We start from the raw sequence: 19668 nt of genomic DNA, 5'->3' as shown, positions 1-19668 counted from the left end.
ATGAGGAACACAAGAAGGTTAAAAGTCTCAAAAACCCCAGTTTTGACTTTGCAAAAAGGAAAAGCATTTACCGTATTTTTCACCCTATAGGACGCACCTAGTTTGGGGGGGGGAATAAAGGAAAAAAATTATCCCCCCCCAGCCGCGGGAACTCCCCCAGGGCTCCCTAGGCTGCAGATAGCTTCCCGAAGCGCGGGGCGCTCTGCTTCAGTGCACCCCGCGCTCCGGGCAAGCAGGCTGCTATCCGCAGCCTAGGGAGCCCTGCGGGAACTCCCGTGGGCTCCCCAGGCTTACGGATAGCTTCCTGAAGCCTGGAGAGAGAGAGGGGTCGGTGCGCACCGACCCCTCTCGCTCTCCAAGCTTCAGCGAAAGCCTGCATTCGCCCCATAGGACGCACACACATTTCCCATTCATTTTTGGAGGGGGGAAAGTGCATCCTATAGGGTGAAAAATACGGTAAATACTAAAATATATCTTATATTACTTACTTTTCAGTTAAAGTCTAGGGCATTGGTAGGCAAACTAAGTCCCGGGAGCTGGATCCGGCCCAATCGCCTTCTAAATCTGGCCCGCGCACGGTCCAGGAATCAGCGTGTTTTTACATGAGTAGAATTTGTCCTTTTATTTAAAATGCATCTCTGAGTTATTTGTGGGGCATAGGAATTCATTCATTTATTTTATTTTTACAAAATATAGTCCGGCCCCCCACAAGGTCTGAGGGACAGTGGACTGGCCCCCTGCTGAAAAAGTTTGCTGACCCCTGGTCTAGGGCTTCAATCCAATGGTGACTTTGTACAGTGGTACCTCAGGTTACAGACGTTTTGGGTTACAGATGCTTTGGGTTACAAACTCCGCTAACCAAGAAGTGGTTGCTCCAGGTTAAGAACTTTGCCCCAGGATAAGAGCGGAAATCACGTGCCAGCAGTGCAGCGGCAACAGGAGACCCCATTAGCAAAAGCACGCCTCAGGTTAAGAATCGTTTCAGGTTAAGAACAGACCTCTGGAATGAATTAAGTTCTTAACCCGAGGTAATCACATGTATAAGGCACTGAAAGCACCCAATATTTGGGTAGTAGGGCGGGGATGTGGGAAAAGGAGCACAGAGGGCTGGTGTAGATTAGAGTCATGTGCGCCACCCTATACAAGTATTAGTGCTTTCCACTAAAGGTAAAAAGGACCCCTGGATGGTTAAGTTCAGTCAAATGCAACTATGGGGTGCAGCGCTCATCTCACTTTTCAGGCCAAGGAAGCTGGTGTTTGTTCACAGACAGCTTTCCGGGTCATGTGACCAGCATGACTAAACTGCTTCTGGCACAATGGGACACCATGATGAGTGCCAGAGCACATGGAAACACCATTTACCTTCCCGCTGCAACGGTACCTATTTATCTACTTGCACTGATGTGCTTTCAGACTGTTAGGTTGGCAGAAGCTGTGACAGAGCAACGAGAGCTCACCACCATTGTGCAGATTCAAACCGTCGGTGTTATAGAGCCCCAAAGGCATTTCCTAAACTGGGAGTTTATCTTTTGGAAATATGATCCTGCTATAAAAACTGGAAGTCCTCTCAAAATATAAATTAATCTGGGAATAATATTCATTTTGAGAGCATTCACCCTCCCCAAAGAGTAAGGTTCAATGACTCCCATCTATTAATATCTGAATAAACCTCTTTTATTAATTTATTTACATTAAGTGTAACTAACTGTGTTATATCTTTTGGCATTAGGATGCCTAGATATTTAATAGTGTATGGTTCTTGATAATAGAGTGCACTGCAAAACAGCTACATTTAATGTTTCCATCTTTACCTAAGTAGACAGGCATATATTGTCATGACCTAATTTGGCTCAAAGCTCCCAGTAGAGGCAAGGCTGAAGACGTGGTACTTACTTGCATAGGAGCCAACTACTAGGGGACAAGGTTCCTTCGCCCCCCCCCCTAAAATATTTGAGAGGGCTGCCATCCAAAGTTGACAGCCTTGCCCTCCTCCCAGTATTTTATTCAAGTTGGCACCCCTGCTTACTTGGAAGGGCAGGGTCACATCCAGAAGAGTTTAGTCTGATAATCTAGTCCAGGGATAGTCAACCTTTTTATAGCATCTTTCTTGACGGCAAAATTTCCTTACTGCCCACCAGTGCTCAATGGAAGGAGGATTCAGCCTGTGCCGTAGAACCCCTACCGCCCACCTAGAATCCTGAAATGCCCACTATTGGGCGGTAGGGACCAGGTTGACAACCCCTGATATAGAGGTTAACAACTGGACAAAAAAAATGGATTTTACGCATTCTAATGGTAGCCAAGAGGCTGATATTGAAGAACTGGAAGAATAAAGACATGATCTCCTTTAATCAGTGGATTGATAATATGATAAGACTTGCAACCTATGAACGGACTGCTTACAGACTCTGCTTGGATAAATACCAGAATATTTGGAACAAATTTATACAAAATGTAGTAGGCTATTAATATTAATATTTACATTAGTATTAAGATAATAATATCAAATTTATAAAAGAATGTATGGGTTAGGGTATTTTTATATATATTCATATGTGTTTTTTCCCCTTTACACAGTTGTGTGTTTTGTTTTTTCCTCTTTATGTATCACTTACTGCTTTATATTTGAAAAAAATTCTATAAAATAACAATTACCAAAAAAAAAAAGACTTCAAACTGTAGAGGTACAGTATATTCTGAAAAATACTACTTACCAATAAAAGCCGTAACTTTTGGATTGATGATACCACTGGGTAAGAGGTGGAAATCATATTCCACAGAATCTACTACGACAGTATGCCCAGCATTGTTGCCTCCCTGCAGGTAAGATAGGATGTATTATTCTTCATTTTTTCTTAAAATAGTTACTAAAAGCTCACATTAGAACTAACAAACCTTTCATACATGTTGTGCCTGTCTGTTACTTGGAAGAAAAACAAATCAAGCTACTTTTTGCTTAACTTGGTAACATAAACAACAAATCTCAAACCTGTTACTAACAGTCTTGAATGTAACAGTCTTGAATGTATGACAGTTGATTGGTCACTGATTTAAACTTGCTTCTAATATGTATTTTCATTTACAAACACGCCCACAGCTTTTCAATCAAATTCACAATGCAAAAACTGTTTCTAAAGAAATAAATGCAAAAACTAAGATTCACTGTGTGTCATGTGAAGTCAGTTGTTTTGACCAATGAAAGACCTCATTACTCCTAAAGCATTCATATTTTAATAAACTGTCGTAGTTGAAACACTGGTTCAGAACCAGTGTGTTATGCTAACTATAATTTTAATATATTTATACCTCATAAAATTTATACACTGCTTGATTGTAAAAAAAAACCCCAAAAACTCAAAGCACCAAGAAAATTAAAATGAATCCACTTGAATTGACAAAACTGCCACAAAGAAAATTCACAACTTACTTTTGTAGTGTGATGTTTGATTTTGGAAGATATTCCTTGTAAAAAATATGAGAACCCACGCCTTGGATCCATGTTTTGTGGCACGGCAGCACTGGCAAATGCTAGGTTTCTTATTTTTTTGTTCAGTCAACCAAGAGACAAATGTCACATTTTCAGGAATATCCATTTTACTGGCTCCAACCTGTGTGTGCATGCATGTGCCAAAGAAAGTGCACGCTGGTTTTCATATTCTGCTTTCTCCTTTCCTCTCTCTTACTCCAGCCTCTCTTCCCCAACTCCTGTGTCACCCAACTTCCAGCCCCTCCTGCTTCCTGCCAGCATTTCTACTTTCCTTTTGCAGTCTCCCATCCGGATAGTTATCCTTTCTCCCACTTTTCTGTTCATTTGCTCAAGTGTTGTTCTGAGGTTTAAAAACCATACAGAGATGGAAGACGAAATGAAGAACAACACTTTCCCTACTTCCTCTTCCACTGTTTTGTTGATCTGAGGCACACTTGGTGCTTAAGTAGGAAAGTGTGTCACTCTTCACCACTTCTTTCAGCATTATGTATTTTTCAAAGAAAAAGCACACGCACTATCGCCACCTCATGAAGGAGGGGGCTGCAGAGATTTTACAGATGGTAGCTGAAGTCTTCAAAGGAGTCATTACTGAATTGGTAATTCCAGTAAAAAGCAACCAAGCGTTACCATTTTGTAACCTATTCTAATGCATAGGTAAACCAGTACAAGGATGATTATTTTAACACAGAAATACTAATAATTTGTAGCAAATAATTGGACAACCCTATGTGTGTTTCCTAAGTCCTGGTGCTTTCAATGGGGTTTATTCACAGGTAAGTGAGCACAGAACAATAGTCACAAGCATTCCTGTTTAGAAGGAAATAGTCACAAGCATTCTTGTTTAGAAGGAAATTCATTGTGTTCAATGGAATGCTAGAGCACATAGTCCTCTTTTGTTAATTAGATAATACAGTACAATCCTAAACTCACTCAGAGTTTAGGATTGTACTCTATTATCTAATTAACAAAAGAGGACAATGCTTTTTTAAAAAATTAGGCCAGTTTAACTGTGCTGTGTAAGAAACACACAGAATGTTCAGTGACTTTCGTGGTTGAATAGCTAGTAAAATATGCAAACACAGCATTCCAGTTATGTGAGCATACTGGGCATATTTTTTCTGACAAGATTTACCTTGCAGTAGTCCACAGTGCCAATATTTATAGAGGTCTAGCATGCCATTTCTGCCATGTCTTAAATGTTCAAGAGATTCATAAAGCATTTCATTGGCAGACTAAACCATTAATTCGTTTGCCTTGCCTATCTTATCTTTTTCATACATCTAGAAATTTAGAATCACCTTTTTAATCACCTCATGAGAATTAGAAATGGGTTCTATACATGAGTTCAGAAAAGAAGGATGGTGTTCTCTACAAACTTTTATAATCCCATCCTATGTTACTTCATATTCTTAAACAAAGTCAAAAGAATAGTACATAAATTTCAATGAGTTGTATCCATTGAAGTTGTCACACTCATGCAAGGGTTTCTGTTCGTGCAGTAATACTTCCACTGGCATATGGGGCATATGGATGAGGGGAGGGGGGAGCGCACCACACCAGGTACCATTTGGGGAAAGGGTGCCATCGCAACCGCACTCCCAGGGTGCGCACCACACGGAGGTCCGTTCTTAACCTGAAACTGTTCTTAACCTGAAGCACCACTTTAGCTAATGGGGCCTTCCGCTGCCACCGCATGATTTTTGTTCTCATCCTGAAGCAAAGTTCTTAACCCGAGGTACTATTTCTGGCTTAGCGGAGTCTGTAACCTGAAGTGTATGTAACCCGAGGTACCACTGTATAGTGAAATCTGACTTCTAATAAGTTCTGTTACCTTTAAAACAATTTAGGTTTTATTTGATCTGGAAGAACTCTGAAGTTTAAGAAATGTATACAGAGCAAAGCCTTCTGCAAAACATATGATTCAAAATTAGAAAACTGTATTTGGCCTGAGTGCGTTGGTATGTTATCTCTGCAACCATGTTATCTCTGCAACCATAAGGACTAAATGATAAGAACAGCATCCAAAGCTCATCATGCAGCTCTCTTGCCTATGCTGTTCTTGTAAGACATGATGCCGTCTTGTCCCAAAATGGCAACTAGACACTCCATTTTGGCAACTGTAACCTTGGTTTAAGGAGCTATTTGGTGCCCAGCTTATATATCTGAGTTTCTAATGCTGGACATAGAAATGATCTCAAATTTCAAACAGCAGAGTAAAGAGGTACATCTGCAGCATACAATGAAAACCATATTGTAAACAGCCCTGCGACCCTTGGCTGAAGGGCAGCATAGAAATCTAATTAATAATAATAATGATAACAACAACAACAACAACAACCGTAAATGAAAGTAACAACCAGACTTCTGTGGGGAGGGAATTCCACAAGCATCCCTTTCTTAAGGAAATTAGAGATCAGGAAACCCTTATATCAGTGCCTATAAATCAATATCAATGTTATTTTCAGGCATCTCAGAAAGACTAACTTTGGATTCCAAGTTTAAATAACATTGATCTGAAGAGGTAATGCTATCATTTGATCCCATAGTATCTTTTAAAATTGAAAACATTTTATACAAATAAGAAATGTTCTATTTGTTACATTCAAGAATAAGAAATGTTTCTCAAGTCTCTCTAGAGCTGCTCATCCAAAAGAGCTACAAAGCTCATGTCCTTACTTGAACTTCTTTCCTAGCAGTAACCTAATATGCCAGTTTCTCTTGCTGATGAATAGTTGCGAGCTACTTGAAACTGTGCAGGCATTTCATACATTCAACTTCTGGGGTAGAGGGGTGGGGAATCAGTCTCCAGTATTACTCTCCCTTTAGTAAAGTGGGTCTCCGGCATCGAACCACACTGGGCACATGCAGCAAGAAGAAAGCCAGAATGGGTTCCTGGGAAACAAGGATCTCTTAAAAAATCTTGCATTTGGGGAAGGGAATCTGCCTGCCTTCCCCACTCCAAATACTAGCTTAAATAAGAGTTGGCCTGTGTGCACTTGCTTCTGTCACAGCAGTGTTTCGCAGATACTGTGTTGTGCTGCCCCGAAAGTACTTGTTAGAAAAAGAGGTATAAATTACAGAAACAAATTCATTCAGAAATTACTTTCTCTGAGCAGTTGCATGGGGCCAAAATCCCTGCCTCAACTACCATGTGCGAGCAAATGGAAGCAGAACCTCTCTACTCCTCTAAAGTGGTTGTTTGGAATATGGATTTCCCTCAAGAATTTTGCAAGCCAACATGCTTGTACTTCCTATTAATAGTTATTTGTTTAATGAATTTTTATCCTGCCCTTCCTTCTTGGGGCTCAGAGTAGCATTAAAATAAGCTAGTGCATGCTGCTGAAATCATGGAATTTTTATTCCTTCTCCCAGAGGCGGATTTAGGGCAGTGTGACCAATTCCGCCACACTGGCCACCGAGCATAGTGGCCGCTGCAGAGCATTGCAACTACAACATAGTGAATTGAGCAGAACAGAAGGTGAGATGCATGGGGTGCCAAATTTTGGCCTTACAGAGGGCGCCACTAAAATTTGAAAGATCAAAGTTCGTCCCTGCTCCTCCGTTCCAACTGCTGCCATGTCAGGGAGGGAACAACTCTGAGTCTGTCTTGTTGTCACATGTGAATGTGGGTTTCCCCAAGCAAACAAGACTGTGGGTACTTTCCTCCCTGACACAGGTGCCTGAAATTTCAGCAATGGGCAGAAGCACACTGATTCTTCACATTAAATCATAGCTTATTTTAACTATGGTTTAATGTGGCATGCAAACTGGGCTAATGAGCTACACTTAGATAAAACACTACTTTCAGTTTTAATTTAACAATGCATTGTTAAATTAAAGAGAATGAAATCTCCACTTAGACTGCACAATTGACATCCACCTGTACAATGACACTTCTTTCTTCTTCTCCTCCATGCAGTTCCACATGTGCCCCCAAAATCCGCTAACACTCCAAGCAGATTTTGGGGGTGCACACAGTAGAGGAGAAGAAGGGGAAAGACAAGTCCGCCACCAATGTCACCCACCAACCGCTGCTCAAACTATGCTACCAGACAAATAATTATGATAGCCATATGGAAAACAATCACACAGCATCAAAACTAGCAGACTCTTAGGCAACATTCTAAAATCCTTTCAGTCCCCAGGTCTCTACATTCCCATATAAGCAGACTAATATAGTAAGTAGTTAGAAGAGGAGTAGAAATGACAGGCTGCATAACATGTATCAAATCTAGAGGAGCACTATAACTATTCTAGTATGAGCTGCACCGCAACTTCAACTATGCATATCTATAAATCACATTAGCTACGCTTACTATGGATATACTGTGTATCAAGTGTCCTGAGGGCTACAGCTGAAAGGACACATGTGAAATCTTAGCCAAGCCTGTGGATTGCAACTACACTCTTAGTAAATTTCTGCTGAAAAGGTTAACAGTATTTTCCATGAAATGGAACAGGATTAGACTTCAGAACAAGCTTGAAATCCAGATTTTCCCAAGCAGCCAAATTCTAAATCCTATCACAGAATGATTAGTAATTTATTTATTTATTTTACTTGTAGTGCTTATGCCATGACCTCTTAAGGCACCATAACATTAAAAAATAATTAAAACACTATGAAATAGATAAGAGTTACTAAGATTGGTCAAATATGTAAATATGTTTCCCCATCTCTTCCATGTTCCAACTTCCACTCACTTCTGAAACCTGCTGAGTCAACTAGATGTTACATCCCTCAAAGCTGCCGCTTCTTCACTGGGTTGCTGCTAACGCCCCTCATAGCCTCTGTTGGCAGATGAAGGAGGCACCAGAGGAAGCAAAAGTCTAGATAGGGTTCAATATATTCCCTATCACAAGTATCCCATCACACCATTTGCAGAAAACAGTGAAGTTTTATACACAAAATAGACTGCAGTTGTGGAATGAATAATATTTTTTAAAAAAGAATTGCCAATTGCTCAGATCATATGTCAGACATGAATGCAATCCCTGACCACAAGCTGATAATCCTAAAGTATCTTAACTGCTATGCATGTTGACTAGTTGAGTAAACATATGTCAAAGGAAAAATGAGATAATATTTTAACAAATTAACACTTTACAGCAAGAAAGCCTGTTGATTACTGGCATGGTACATTACAAAGATTAATTTACCACTACACTGTTGTTTGCAATTATATATGATCAAATAATCTGACAGCTAGAAAGACAGGCTTATTTTAAAACTGCAGATGTAATCACTGGGACTCTTAAAAGAAAAAATCTACACAATAGAAGCCCTTAGGATACCTAGAAGTAAGCTACCTAAGCAAATAAGTTTGTTTGTTTGTTTACACAAAAGTGTTTAGAATTAAAATCATTTCTATTTTTAAACAAAAGATAGTGATATCCTATCCAGCTGAGCAGTGGAAAGTCTGATCCCTCCAAATCTGTGATATTTGTATCAGTTTTGAAAGAACCCTGAGCCACATAGCTCATACTAGGAGAATATGATTAGCAAATGGATTAATGCAAGCTTTTGGTTCTGTTTCATGCCCAAAGAACTACATAATGCTACCAGTGATGACGGGTGGAAATAATTCCATTGAGCTTTTCCCTTTTCCTAAGTTCATTAGCAAAAATGAATGGATCTTAATTGCACATAAAAATTAGGCAAGCCTGGCAGTTGTGAAATTGTTACTTTTGTTTATTAGATACAAGGAAAATAAGCATGATAAATTAGATCACGCTAGGGCATCAGACCATTTCCCATTGAAAAATGAAAATTACTTTTCACAAGTTTGATAATTTTTCTATGCAAATTAAGGTAATTTCCCCAAAAAAGCAACACCAATGGAAACTATAGTTGAGGCTCACAATTTAACAATCTGAGAAAGTTAAAATGGTGCATGAAGATGGCAACTGATTCCACTTAAGAACATATAACCACATTGGCTCAGTGCAGCAGAAAACCATGCACCAGTTCTGCACACTGTTGGAGGTATGCTTCAAATCAAATTAACATCCTTTAATAAAAAAAAGAATTTATTTTAAAATAGAAACCTGTTTCCTATGCTCATTTGCTAATTTGAAAGCAACTGGACTTCAAAGCCAGTTCCTTTGATGATGTCACAGCTTAACAAAAGTTTCAAGGTATCACTTAATCACTCACTCATCATGGATCACTGCTGCTTATCAAACCAAGCCATTATCTAACAATGTGAACTCAGCAAAGAGATTGCTATCAGTTATACAGAGGTAATTGCTTAAAAAAACCAATCTATCATTACTCTTACAGCAGATTTATACCAAGGATGTCAATCTTTTTTGGAGATTTGTAAAATACTGTAGATTAAAAATTCTCTAAATAAAAAAATGAGGAAGTTATAAGCAAATGGTGCACTACTTTACCAATGAAAACTATGACCAGCATTCAGCATACTTTGAACTACCAAACCATCTATGCTATTGTTTTTGTGAGCAATAAAAGGCATTAAAAACATGCAAGATCCTTGGACTTCCGGGTTAGCGCCTCTGGTAATGGCTGAATTCCTCTGATCGGGAGGAATTTGCTTCGTGGAAATTAGGGTCTGGCTGCCACGGCGAAGGCGGAGACCCACAAAAAATCACAGGCGGGAGAAGCCTGTGAACGTGGGATTCGGCACCTTTTGCGCCTCCCCTACTCGCGGGGAAACCCGATTTCGGGGATCTGGAGCGACGTGGGGTGAGTGGTGCGGTGCTTTGAATTGACTGCCTCTTTCACGGAGTGAAGCCGCATTGCTGTTGCCGGAGAGTGCTGACTTTTTCCTGTGGACACTTTGATCTTAAAACAACTACCCGTGAGTAGAATGGAAAATTGGATTTTTAAATGTCTTAATTTGGCACCGAAACGTGGAGGTTTCAAACAGGAAGTCCGCCTTCCCCTTTTGTAAACAGACTGAAGCAAAGAGGCTGCAAGCTGAAGTCTTGGAAAGCTTTTCATAAAGGATTAAACTTCCATCGGCTAAAATCATCAAACCCCCCCCCCTTGGAAGCAGGAGAAGAGGGGGGAAATTTTAGACCGCGTAAGCCTGCAGGAGAGAGTGAAGAAAGTCAAATTACCACCGCTCTGAACCTGGAAACGGGCTGCTAGTAAGACTGAAGTTTTGGATATGCTCATTGACTGTGAATAGATCGTTTGTTGACAGTAAGTTAAAGAAGAGAAATACATTGTTTCCATTGTCTCCTTCTGCGTTTAAAAAGGAGTAAAAGTAATTGAAAATTGAAACTAACTTTATTGCTTGAACTGTGCTTAAAAGGATTGATACAAATAGAAATTGTTTCCCCCTAGAGGAAGCCTTTGAAATTGTTACATGAGCTGAGCTGGGGGAATTTCCAGCTGCAAGATAAAACTCTGAGAATCTGGGATTGACCTTGGACCGTTAAGAATGTTGACAGAAGAAGCCTTAGTGGTTGCATTATGTAAGATTAATGACTCACTGGAACAGCACCATAAGAAGACGGATGTGATGATTATAAAAATTGATGACTTGGAACAAAAAGTGCCTAATTTGGGACAAAAAGTGAATATTAATACAGAAACTATTCAGGAATCGATACAGGGATCTACTTTGACATGGCAAATTGAGAAGGCGGGGGAGAAAGTTGTTGTTGTGGAACCTAAAGTAGTACAAGTGGAGAGGGAGAGAGCCCCAGCCTCACAGATGCAATTTGAGGACTATAAGTTGATGCCTTTTATGACTGAATTTAGAGAAAGTCAGACTTTGAGGATTGGAGCCCCACTTGGACTGAAGAAGGAAAGTTGGATAGATCCCTTCACGCAGGGATTTATTGACCTTTGGAACCTGGACTTGAGTCAGGAGGAGACTGGAGTTGTGGGGTGAAGGGAGGCTTTGCTTCTGCACATGAATGTGGCATGATGGGAAGTTTTGCTTCTAAGCTTTGTTTCTGCACATGATGCTACACAAACCGTTCTAATACAAGACATTCCCTCATCATCCCAGAATGTTCAGTTCACATTGAGTTCATGAAAACATTATACTCTGACCTGTTCTTAATGCATAGTTGACCACATCTATCGGAATGTAATTGTTTAAGTCTTGCTATATCAATCACTAGTTATAATTTAATTAGGAGGTTTTCATGCCTGTCTAGTTCTGTGCTCCCTTTCCCAGCCTTTAATCTACTGGTGATTAATGTAATATGTAACCTTTGCTTTGTACTTGTGTTAACCAATCAGCAATAAGCACATACGTGGCAATTGCTGTAATATTCAATAAAGGGGACTCCCCGAGACTTGCTCGAGAAAGATGCCTCCCACATGACACTTGCTACTCGTCTGTCGGTTATTTCAACCCAACAGTGGGGACCGCCAGACTTGGAAGAACTTTGAAATACGACTGGATATATCTTTTTAATTTTAGTTTTAACTATGGAGATTTGGCTGACTTGTCAAGAAGGAATAAAACATTGCTAGGTGGGAATTTCCCCGAGATCTACTTTTTAGCATCAAAGGAAGGAAAATAAGAACAAGATCAGGAGAAGACAAAGTAAAGTGCATGAAGAAGACCTGCAGGAGGGATTAAGAGCCTCGGACAGAAGATCACCAGGTTGATGGACTATATGGAATTGATGGAAATGACTGGCAGAATCCGAGACCAGGGAGAAGAGACGGTGGAAGAATATTGGAAAAAGTTTAAAATCTATTGTCAGGGAACTGACATCGGAGCTAGATGCGGAGGGAAGGATCTCAAATGATGCTGGAGAAGGGCGCAGCAGGGAGAGAGGCAGCTCCGCAGACGGGGAAGCCAATCAGCGCAACACCAGGGATATAGAGGGCCTGATGGGGGAATCGGCGAGAGGGCTCCAGGACTCTTCACCGGACACCAGCGGGGAGAGCACGGGTCCTCCGCTACCCACGCCCACCCTGCGCAGAAGACTTCTGCGCAGAGAGAGTAGGAGGAGACAGGGTATCAAACAACTTTTATGTTGGAAAAGATTTAAGAAACGCCCACTGACGGATTCTGCTAGCGACTGAGGCAGCCACGAAGTGAAGGGCTGCCCAGACTGAAAGGTTTAGCAAGGCAACAAAGCCTGGAGAGGCAGCAACTTATGCACGAGCAACCCATACACATTACATCTATATATGGAAATAATGTAAAATTAATGAGTGTTAGAAAAATGTTGGAAGGGAATTATACGGCTTTAGTAGAAATGTTTTAAGGAATTAAGCATAAATAAGTATTATAGTATTAATGGAAAATAAGGTTAAAATATTTGGAGAAATAAATCTTTGGGTCCAGGCAGCGCTTCCTCGGCATAGGCTCTGCTCTCACCCTGACCTGGCCAAAGAAATTGCAGAGTAGCAGCGGTCCTGCTTCCGTGTGAGAAAAAGGGATAAATCAGTCCAGAGACAGTCCGTCCTTATCTCTAGTAGCTTTATTTACAGAGCAATAAATTTCATCAGACACCATCAGAGCATTCCGGCATCTTTGTGCTTTCCAAAAGCACTCTCACAGCAGCCTCTAAGTTGAGCTGCTTCTCTGTCCGTTGCAGAGACAGATCTGAAGAGCATCAGAACGACATCCTGTGACGCACTTCTCTGCATGGAGCTCCTCCCAGCTCCTCCCAGATCCAGATACAGGACACCAGTGAGTTTTAACCCTGTCAGTTCCAAACTCCACAAAATATGTTAAGATAATCATATGACAGAAAATAGAGAAAGATGGAAAGGATTTGCTGAAATAATTAATAGAAATGGAATACAAAAAGGGAGGTGAGAGGAGGTTGATGAAACAAGGGAATGAAAGAGAGGATATTGAGATGGTATGATGTGTGTTTTTTGAATTGTTTTTGCTTTCGTTTTGTTTAATGTGTTAATGTTGTGTTGTGTATTGTTTATATATTGTACTGTATTGTTTTTTCTTTTGCTTTTTCTTCTTTTTTCTTTTTCTTTTCTTTTTTGTAAGGTTTAAAAGTAATAAATATTATTTTTTTAAAAAAAAAATGCAAGATCCTTAACTAAAAGCACACAACCATTAAAAAGAATATTTAAACATGTAGATGAAGTGATAAGAAGCATTACACCTCTGCAGAATTATAAGAAATAAAGAATGCTTACTCATGATTCACTAAGTCTTTGGCACCTGATAATTTTTGTCCACTTCCCTCCCCTCTACATTATATGAACAACATAGGCAAGTGTTTGCATAAATTGTGTCCACCTGATTTTGGTAATTCCCTATCATAACGTAGCCCCCACTGTTTAGAATTTATTGGCCCTTTAGATATGTTTTTCAGGGGATAGGAAGGAAGGAAGGAAGGAAGGAAGGAAGGAAGGAAGGAAGGAAGGAAGGGGAAAGGTGTGTTGCCTCAGGAGGCTCCCACTTGCACAACTTTGGATCCTACACAATATATGGGCCCACTCTTGAAGCAGCAGCAGCAACAACAACACCACCATAGCCACCTAACCTTCACCAGAAGGTCCCAGGGCAGGGTGCAACTATGCAAAATACATTAAAAACAGTTTAACAGAAATTACAGTCACAACTAGAATGGGTCCAGATAGATAGATAGATAGATATACAGAGACAGACAGAAAGTCAAATATCAGGTTAAGCTCATGATGAAAGCTGCATAATGAAGGTGCCACAAACCCCTCTGTGGGTGTCTGCCACAGAGAATGCTTTCTCTCAGGGTACCCCGCAACCTCAGCTTTTGAGGGCAGAAGAACTACCAAGAGGGCCCCAGTGTTCTGAGCTTAACACCAGAGTGTGTCTGTTGAGAAGGTGGCAGCTGTTCAGATATTTGGGGCTTAAGTCATTTAAGGCTTTAGACACTAGTGTGAGCACCCTAAATGACATATAAAAATGAAGAGGCAACCAATGTAGCTGTTTTAAAATAGGAAATATATGTGTTATAAATGGAACCCCAACAAGTGATTTGGCCTTTGCATTTTGGACCAGTTGATGTTTCTTCAAGGGCATGGGGGACAAGATGAAACCCTGCAGGACACCACAGAACAACTCTTTTTGAAACTGTTCCTGGAGGTAAGAGCAGAGCTACTGAAGGACAATGCCCTCAACTCCCATCTGCCTGAGAAGCTCCAGAAGAATACCATGGTCAACAGTATCAAGGCCACTGAGATCAGGAAGAACAAGAAGGGTTGCACTTCCCACATCTCTACTGCAAATGTCATCAACCAGGGTGACCAAGGCAGTTTCAGTGCTATGACTGGGCCTGAAGCCAGACTGGAATGGATCCAAGCAATCACTTTCTCCCAAACATATCTGAAGCTGTGCCACAACACGCTCAAAGAGGGGATATTTGTTACTGGGCGGTAGTTGTCCAACACATCTGACTGCAGGGAGGTCTATTTAAAGACCACTTTTTAATGCACCACTTCAAGGCGGGTACTTTCTCTCCTCCAGGGAAGCATTAATCCTCAGACACACCCAATCAACCCCCTACAGCTAAGTCCAAGAAGCCAAGACAGGCAAAGGTGAAAGGGGCAGGTGGTTAGTTGCATATTTTACAATCAGCTTGCCACATCCTCAGACCACAGTAATTGAAACCAATCCAGTACAGAAGGATCAACCAGTGCTCCATTGGACTTGCTCTGTGGTATCCAACTCTGTCCAAATTACAATTTCCTTCCAATGATGGCTGCAAACAAGCAAAGCATAATATGAAGAGATGCTCAGGGTTAGAGATGTGATGGGGGGGGGGAGAGAGAGAGAGATTTTTTTTAAAACCTACCGCTTCCCTGCAATTTTTCCAGTACTTTCCCCAGGCCTTCACATCTCTACTCAGGGTGTATTATACTTGTTCCTAATGCTAATAAGCCATCATAGTCTAAGGTGCAGTGGTTCTGTAAAGATGAATAAGGGGAAAATATGCTTATGAAGTAATACTGCCGATGACTTGGTAGTATGTGATCTTTGTAAGAAAACGCAGAATGTTGCTCAATGAGAAACTGATGTGTGGTTCTTGTTCCCTACTTCAACAGTTAAGCAGACTTCAAGGTTTAGCCATTAATTGCACTTCAGTAGAAATCACTCACCACAATGATTTTTAGACACACTTTATGACCAGATTCTCAAAAGTACACAATATTTTTACAAGCTACATTTATACATTTTCCTTTAAATGCAAACAAGAAAACAGCGTGCAGCATATGCTGTACTGTATTGTAACACTGGCGATATGTTATCACCTCAGCAAATAATCTAATTTGCTTTCTCCTTATCTGAAAGTTGCTGCATCAAAAGCAGGCATTGGAAAGCACCATTTTAATAGAACAAACTGGGATGAGATTGTGTGTGTTAAAAATCTCACTTCTAAGAATTGTTAAGGTTTCAGATTTCTGTGAATAGGACTATTATTTAAGTCAGAGGTAGGGACTTGTGGCCTTCCAATGTTGTTGCAAAACAGAGTGCTGTGAGAACAGAATACTTGGACTAGATGGGCCTTTGCTCTGATTCAGGCTTTTCTTGTGTTCTTAACGTCCAACATGAAGAAGTGTTTGCCAACCATTTTGACACTTTTTGGTTGTCTTAACAAAAGTGTATTAGCCATTCAATCTTTTCCCTTCTTTCTCAAGTGATCAATTTACTTGAAAATTTTATTTTTCTGGTATTTTTCTTTGCAAAACCATAGGTTATTTCTCAAACCTTATTTATCTTGCAAGTTCACACCAGACAGATAAAAAGCCAGGATCTTAACTGTTTTTGTCCCATAGTAGCTAAAAGTGCAGCTTTTTATAAATGTTAAGACTTGCTGAAATTTTTCAGCTTCTGCCAGTCACCGACAGTTTGCAAAAGATATGTAGGACTATCTTTATGAGGGCTGCCCTTGAAGAAAACTCAGAAACTTCAACGGGTTCAAAATGCAGCAGGCAGATTAATGTCTGTGTTGCCTTCAGAACTCATATAATCCATGTTCTAGAACAGCTGTATTGGGCTACCAGTTTGTTTGTTTTCATGCTAGATTAACACTCCAAATGACTTATACTTCAAATATGTGAAGGACTGTCTCCTTTACAGGCCCCCTTCCCCTTGTGAAGATCTGCAGAGAGGGGCTTCTTGGTAGTTCTTCTTCCCTCAGAAGTTGCGGGTGAGAAAAGGCATGTTCTGTGGCAGCCCTTAAGTGATGGAATTCTCTCCCCCAGAGGTGCATCTGGTTTCTTATACAGCTTTCAGCAAATGTTGAAGATGTACCTCTTTATCCTGGCCTTTAACACCCAAGATGTGTGTTTTCAGTACTGGACCTATTCTGTAACTGGTTCCAAATGTTTATAATTCTGAATTTTAAATTGCTGTAACTCTGCTGGTGAAGGGTAAGTAATACATTTAATAATACTAATGATATTTAACTGAACTGTAGCTTATTAAGTGGACATTTATTCACATATATTTGGGACCCATTAATCCTACCAGCAACACTGGCTTTCACTGTCCTTGGGATCAATGTCAGAAATTATTATGGTGCTTTGTCTCTCCCACCAATCAACACACAAGGAACTCTAGGACTGGTAGTTCTCAAGAATCACACAGAAAGATTGGTGCTTCCCTGTCTCCCCAACTCTTAAGTCCTAGTTAAACTACACAAACATATTATCTTTTAGAGAGGAGCATGGGTCAGCAACTCACTTTTCAAAATGTTGCTTCATCTGCCTTAATGTAGCTTCTTATTGGCTTCAACAGATCTTGTAAGATCTGGTCCACAAGTACATAAACACAGGGAAATAAATATAGTCAGGCAATTTACTGTATATTTACTGTAGTAAATTTACAATTTACTGTAGTCCCATTTCCTCACTTGGAGAGTAAAGGGATTGCAGCCTAAGCTGTCACTCCTTCAGATTTTCAGGCTATAGTAAATTAGGGTGAATGTACATTACTTACATTAATAACCCAGGATAGTCAGGTGATATATTTCCACCTGAAAAGAAGGGACATAGTTCAGTGGTAGAGCCAGAGCTGGCCTCATGCTGGGTGCCCTGGCACCTCTACCAGCAACAGAGAAGCGCCCTTGGGTATAGCGTATGCATGCCAGATATCCTTGGTATCTTCAAAGCTAGGCTGAGGAAGGCTTCTGTCAGAAACCCTGAAAACACCTTACAGTACATGTATTAGCCAGTGTCAACAATACTAAGTTAGATAAATCAGTGGTCAGACTTGGTACAAAGTAGCTTTCTATCTCACCCATCTACCCACCCTACAGCTAGGGATAATGCAATCTAGGAGAATGCATATCTGGGAAAGGGAACAAAATGGACAGCTCTATAATTTTCAAGTAAGACACAGAACTGAGATTTGGGGATCTGTTAGTTCAGGCAGAGAAAGCATTCTTGAGAACTGCCTGTCTCTGGAGATTTTATATGACACTGTATATATGTAATTAAAAGTATAATAATTCAAAATTCTATAAATCTCTGCTGAAATGGAAGGAAATCCAGATAAACACTATGTCCCTGGAACTTCTCACAGCTCAGAAAAGTGAGACAGATCATAACAGTGTATTACTAATTTCAACACAACCAACTATGATATGAACAGGTGCTTACATTTGGAGCAGATAAAAAAGAAAAGTGTGTATAAACTTTTGTAGCTTCTAAATATGGGGTGGTATTCAAAGTGAGTCCTGCTCAGAGTAAACAGCCATGACTAATTTAGGTTCATTAACATCAAGTTGATCTACTTTTAAGCAGGACTTAACTGAATACAACCCATCAGTATTTGTGGCAAATATATGTACAAAGGATTATGCACATACTGTACTTTCTTTTTTACATCTGTATAAGAGAAGTGTCGTGTGCAAAACAGTTGGATCAGATTCTTAAAAACAACAACATGGCAGCCTTAGTTTTTTCTAAGTAGTCTAGGTATGGCAGGTCTTTTAATTTTTTCAACTCCTAAGCACAGAATTCCTACTTCATTGTTTAAGGCTGAGAAAGCACTTCCAACCTGAGCATGTTCTGAAATACACAGACTACAATTTAGAAACAAAGCACCCAAAGAATTGTGTATGAACTTCTATGGATTCAACAGGGCACTTTTCATCACCACCTCTTGAGCTTCCTGCTCTTTCTCCACCCCTCCCCTGCCCTTCTGAAGACTGGAGAATCCTAAGGCTGTGTAAGAGGCTGCATTAGTAAGATGAAAACAACCCATGTTTTGTGTATGCAAAGCAGAGTTTTAGGCATGCACATGGTGCACTTTGGATCCTAGGTTGTCCTGGTTGCAATTCTGATAAGAGACTGCAGGCCCATTACCTGTTCTTTGGATTATCCGTTTCCATCAAAATCACTTAATGAAAAATAATAGACGTTTTGATAAGGATTTTTCAATTGAATTTAGGATCTTAACATTACCTGTATTATTTAAACAGCATTATCTACGCACTTGGAAGAAATTAGCTATACCAGATTGGCCATAAGAAGAGGGAGAAAAAGAGAGAAGCCTGGGTCTAGGATCTCTTTCTTTAGACATCAGGTATCACACAGAGGGGAAGAAAACAGGAGGACGCTTGTTTCTTATTTTGGGCAGGCAACACAACAGGAGCGGAACACCTGAGATGAACCTCTCCTCCCGCCAGTGAACCCATGATGGAGCCTCAAGGAAGACAACAGCCTTCTGGCGAAGGGGGTGGCCAAGGCCTTGCCAGCAGCTCCTTCAGCCGCCTCTTTTCCGCCGCTGCATTTCGTTCGCCTGGGCGAAGAGCTGCCGCTGCTGCACTGCAGGGCTGCCCGAGGAGAAAAAGAAGCGGACGGCGGGAAATGGCCGTAACCGTCAGAGTAGAGAGAGATAAAAGAAACACCGGGGGAGGAGTGGCGGAAGGGAAGGAACAGGTCGCTGCCGTCCTTCTCCACCGCCGTCCGTCACAAAGCAGCGTAGTCGGCCGGGGTGGGGAGGCGGCTCCGCGGCTCCAGGCGCTCGCAAGGAAGCAGCAGCCCAGCTCAGTCGCAACAATGGAGGAAGCGGGAAGAGCCGGCTCTGCGGGAAACGAAGGGGAGAGGCTCGCCCTGACGGCCAGCTGGTTAGACCAGGGCGGCGGGTAAAAAGCGCGGCGCCCGGCCTGAGCGCGGCAGTTACCATAGAAACCGAGGCGGCGGCGGGAAGAGCCGCGGGGGGTCCCCTCTCTCTCTCTCTCTCCGAGGCCCGTCGCCTCCCCGCGCGCGCCTCCGGGAGAGTTCAAGG

The 19668-nt window shown here is 41.1% G+C and overlaps 2 protein-coding genes across 7 annotated transcripts in view; one reads left to right on the top strand and one right to left on the bottom strand.

Moving 5' to 3' along the window:
• The window catches only part of ADSS2 (adenylosuccinate synthase 2), a 36969-nt gene that overhangs the window by 16954 nt on the left and 347 nt on the right, over positions 1-19668 (bottom strand). For both annotated transcript variants that reach the window (XM_082215096.1, XM_082215097.1), the window contains exon 2: positions 2715-2817. In XM_082215096.1, the coding sequence (XP_082071222.1) occupies positions 2715-2817 (103 nt within the window). The remainder of the gene's footprint in view (positions 1-2714; positions 2818-19668) is intronic.
• Positions 18857-19668, top strand: part of CATSPERE (catsper channel auxiliary subunit epsilon) — a 54984-nt gene continuing 54172 nt past the window's right edge. For 2 of the 5 annotated variants that reach the window (XM_082215003.1, XM_082215001.1), the window contains exon 1: positions 18857-19525. In XM_082215003.1, the coding sequence (XP_082071129.1) occupies positions 19074-19525 (452 nt within the window). In that variant the 5' untranslated portion in view covers positions 18857-19073. The remainder of the gene's footprint in view (positions 19526-19668) is intronic. The other 3 variants (XR_014217438.1, XR_014217439.1, XM_082215002.1) reach the window with 2 other exon arrangements.

The sequence above is a fragment of the Podarcis vaucheri genome (assembly GCF_965113315.1).
Source record: "Podarcis vaucheri genome assembly, chromosome: 3".
Classification (NCBI taxonomy): domain Eukaryota; kingdom Metazoa; phylum Chordata; class Lepidosauria; order Squamata; family Lacertidae; genus Podarcis; species Podarcis vaucheri.
Note: the sequence above shows the minus strand (reverse complement) of the source record. Positions and strands in the feature narration are given on the sequence as shown.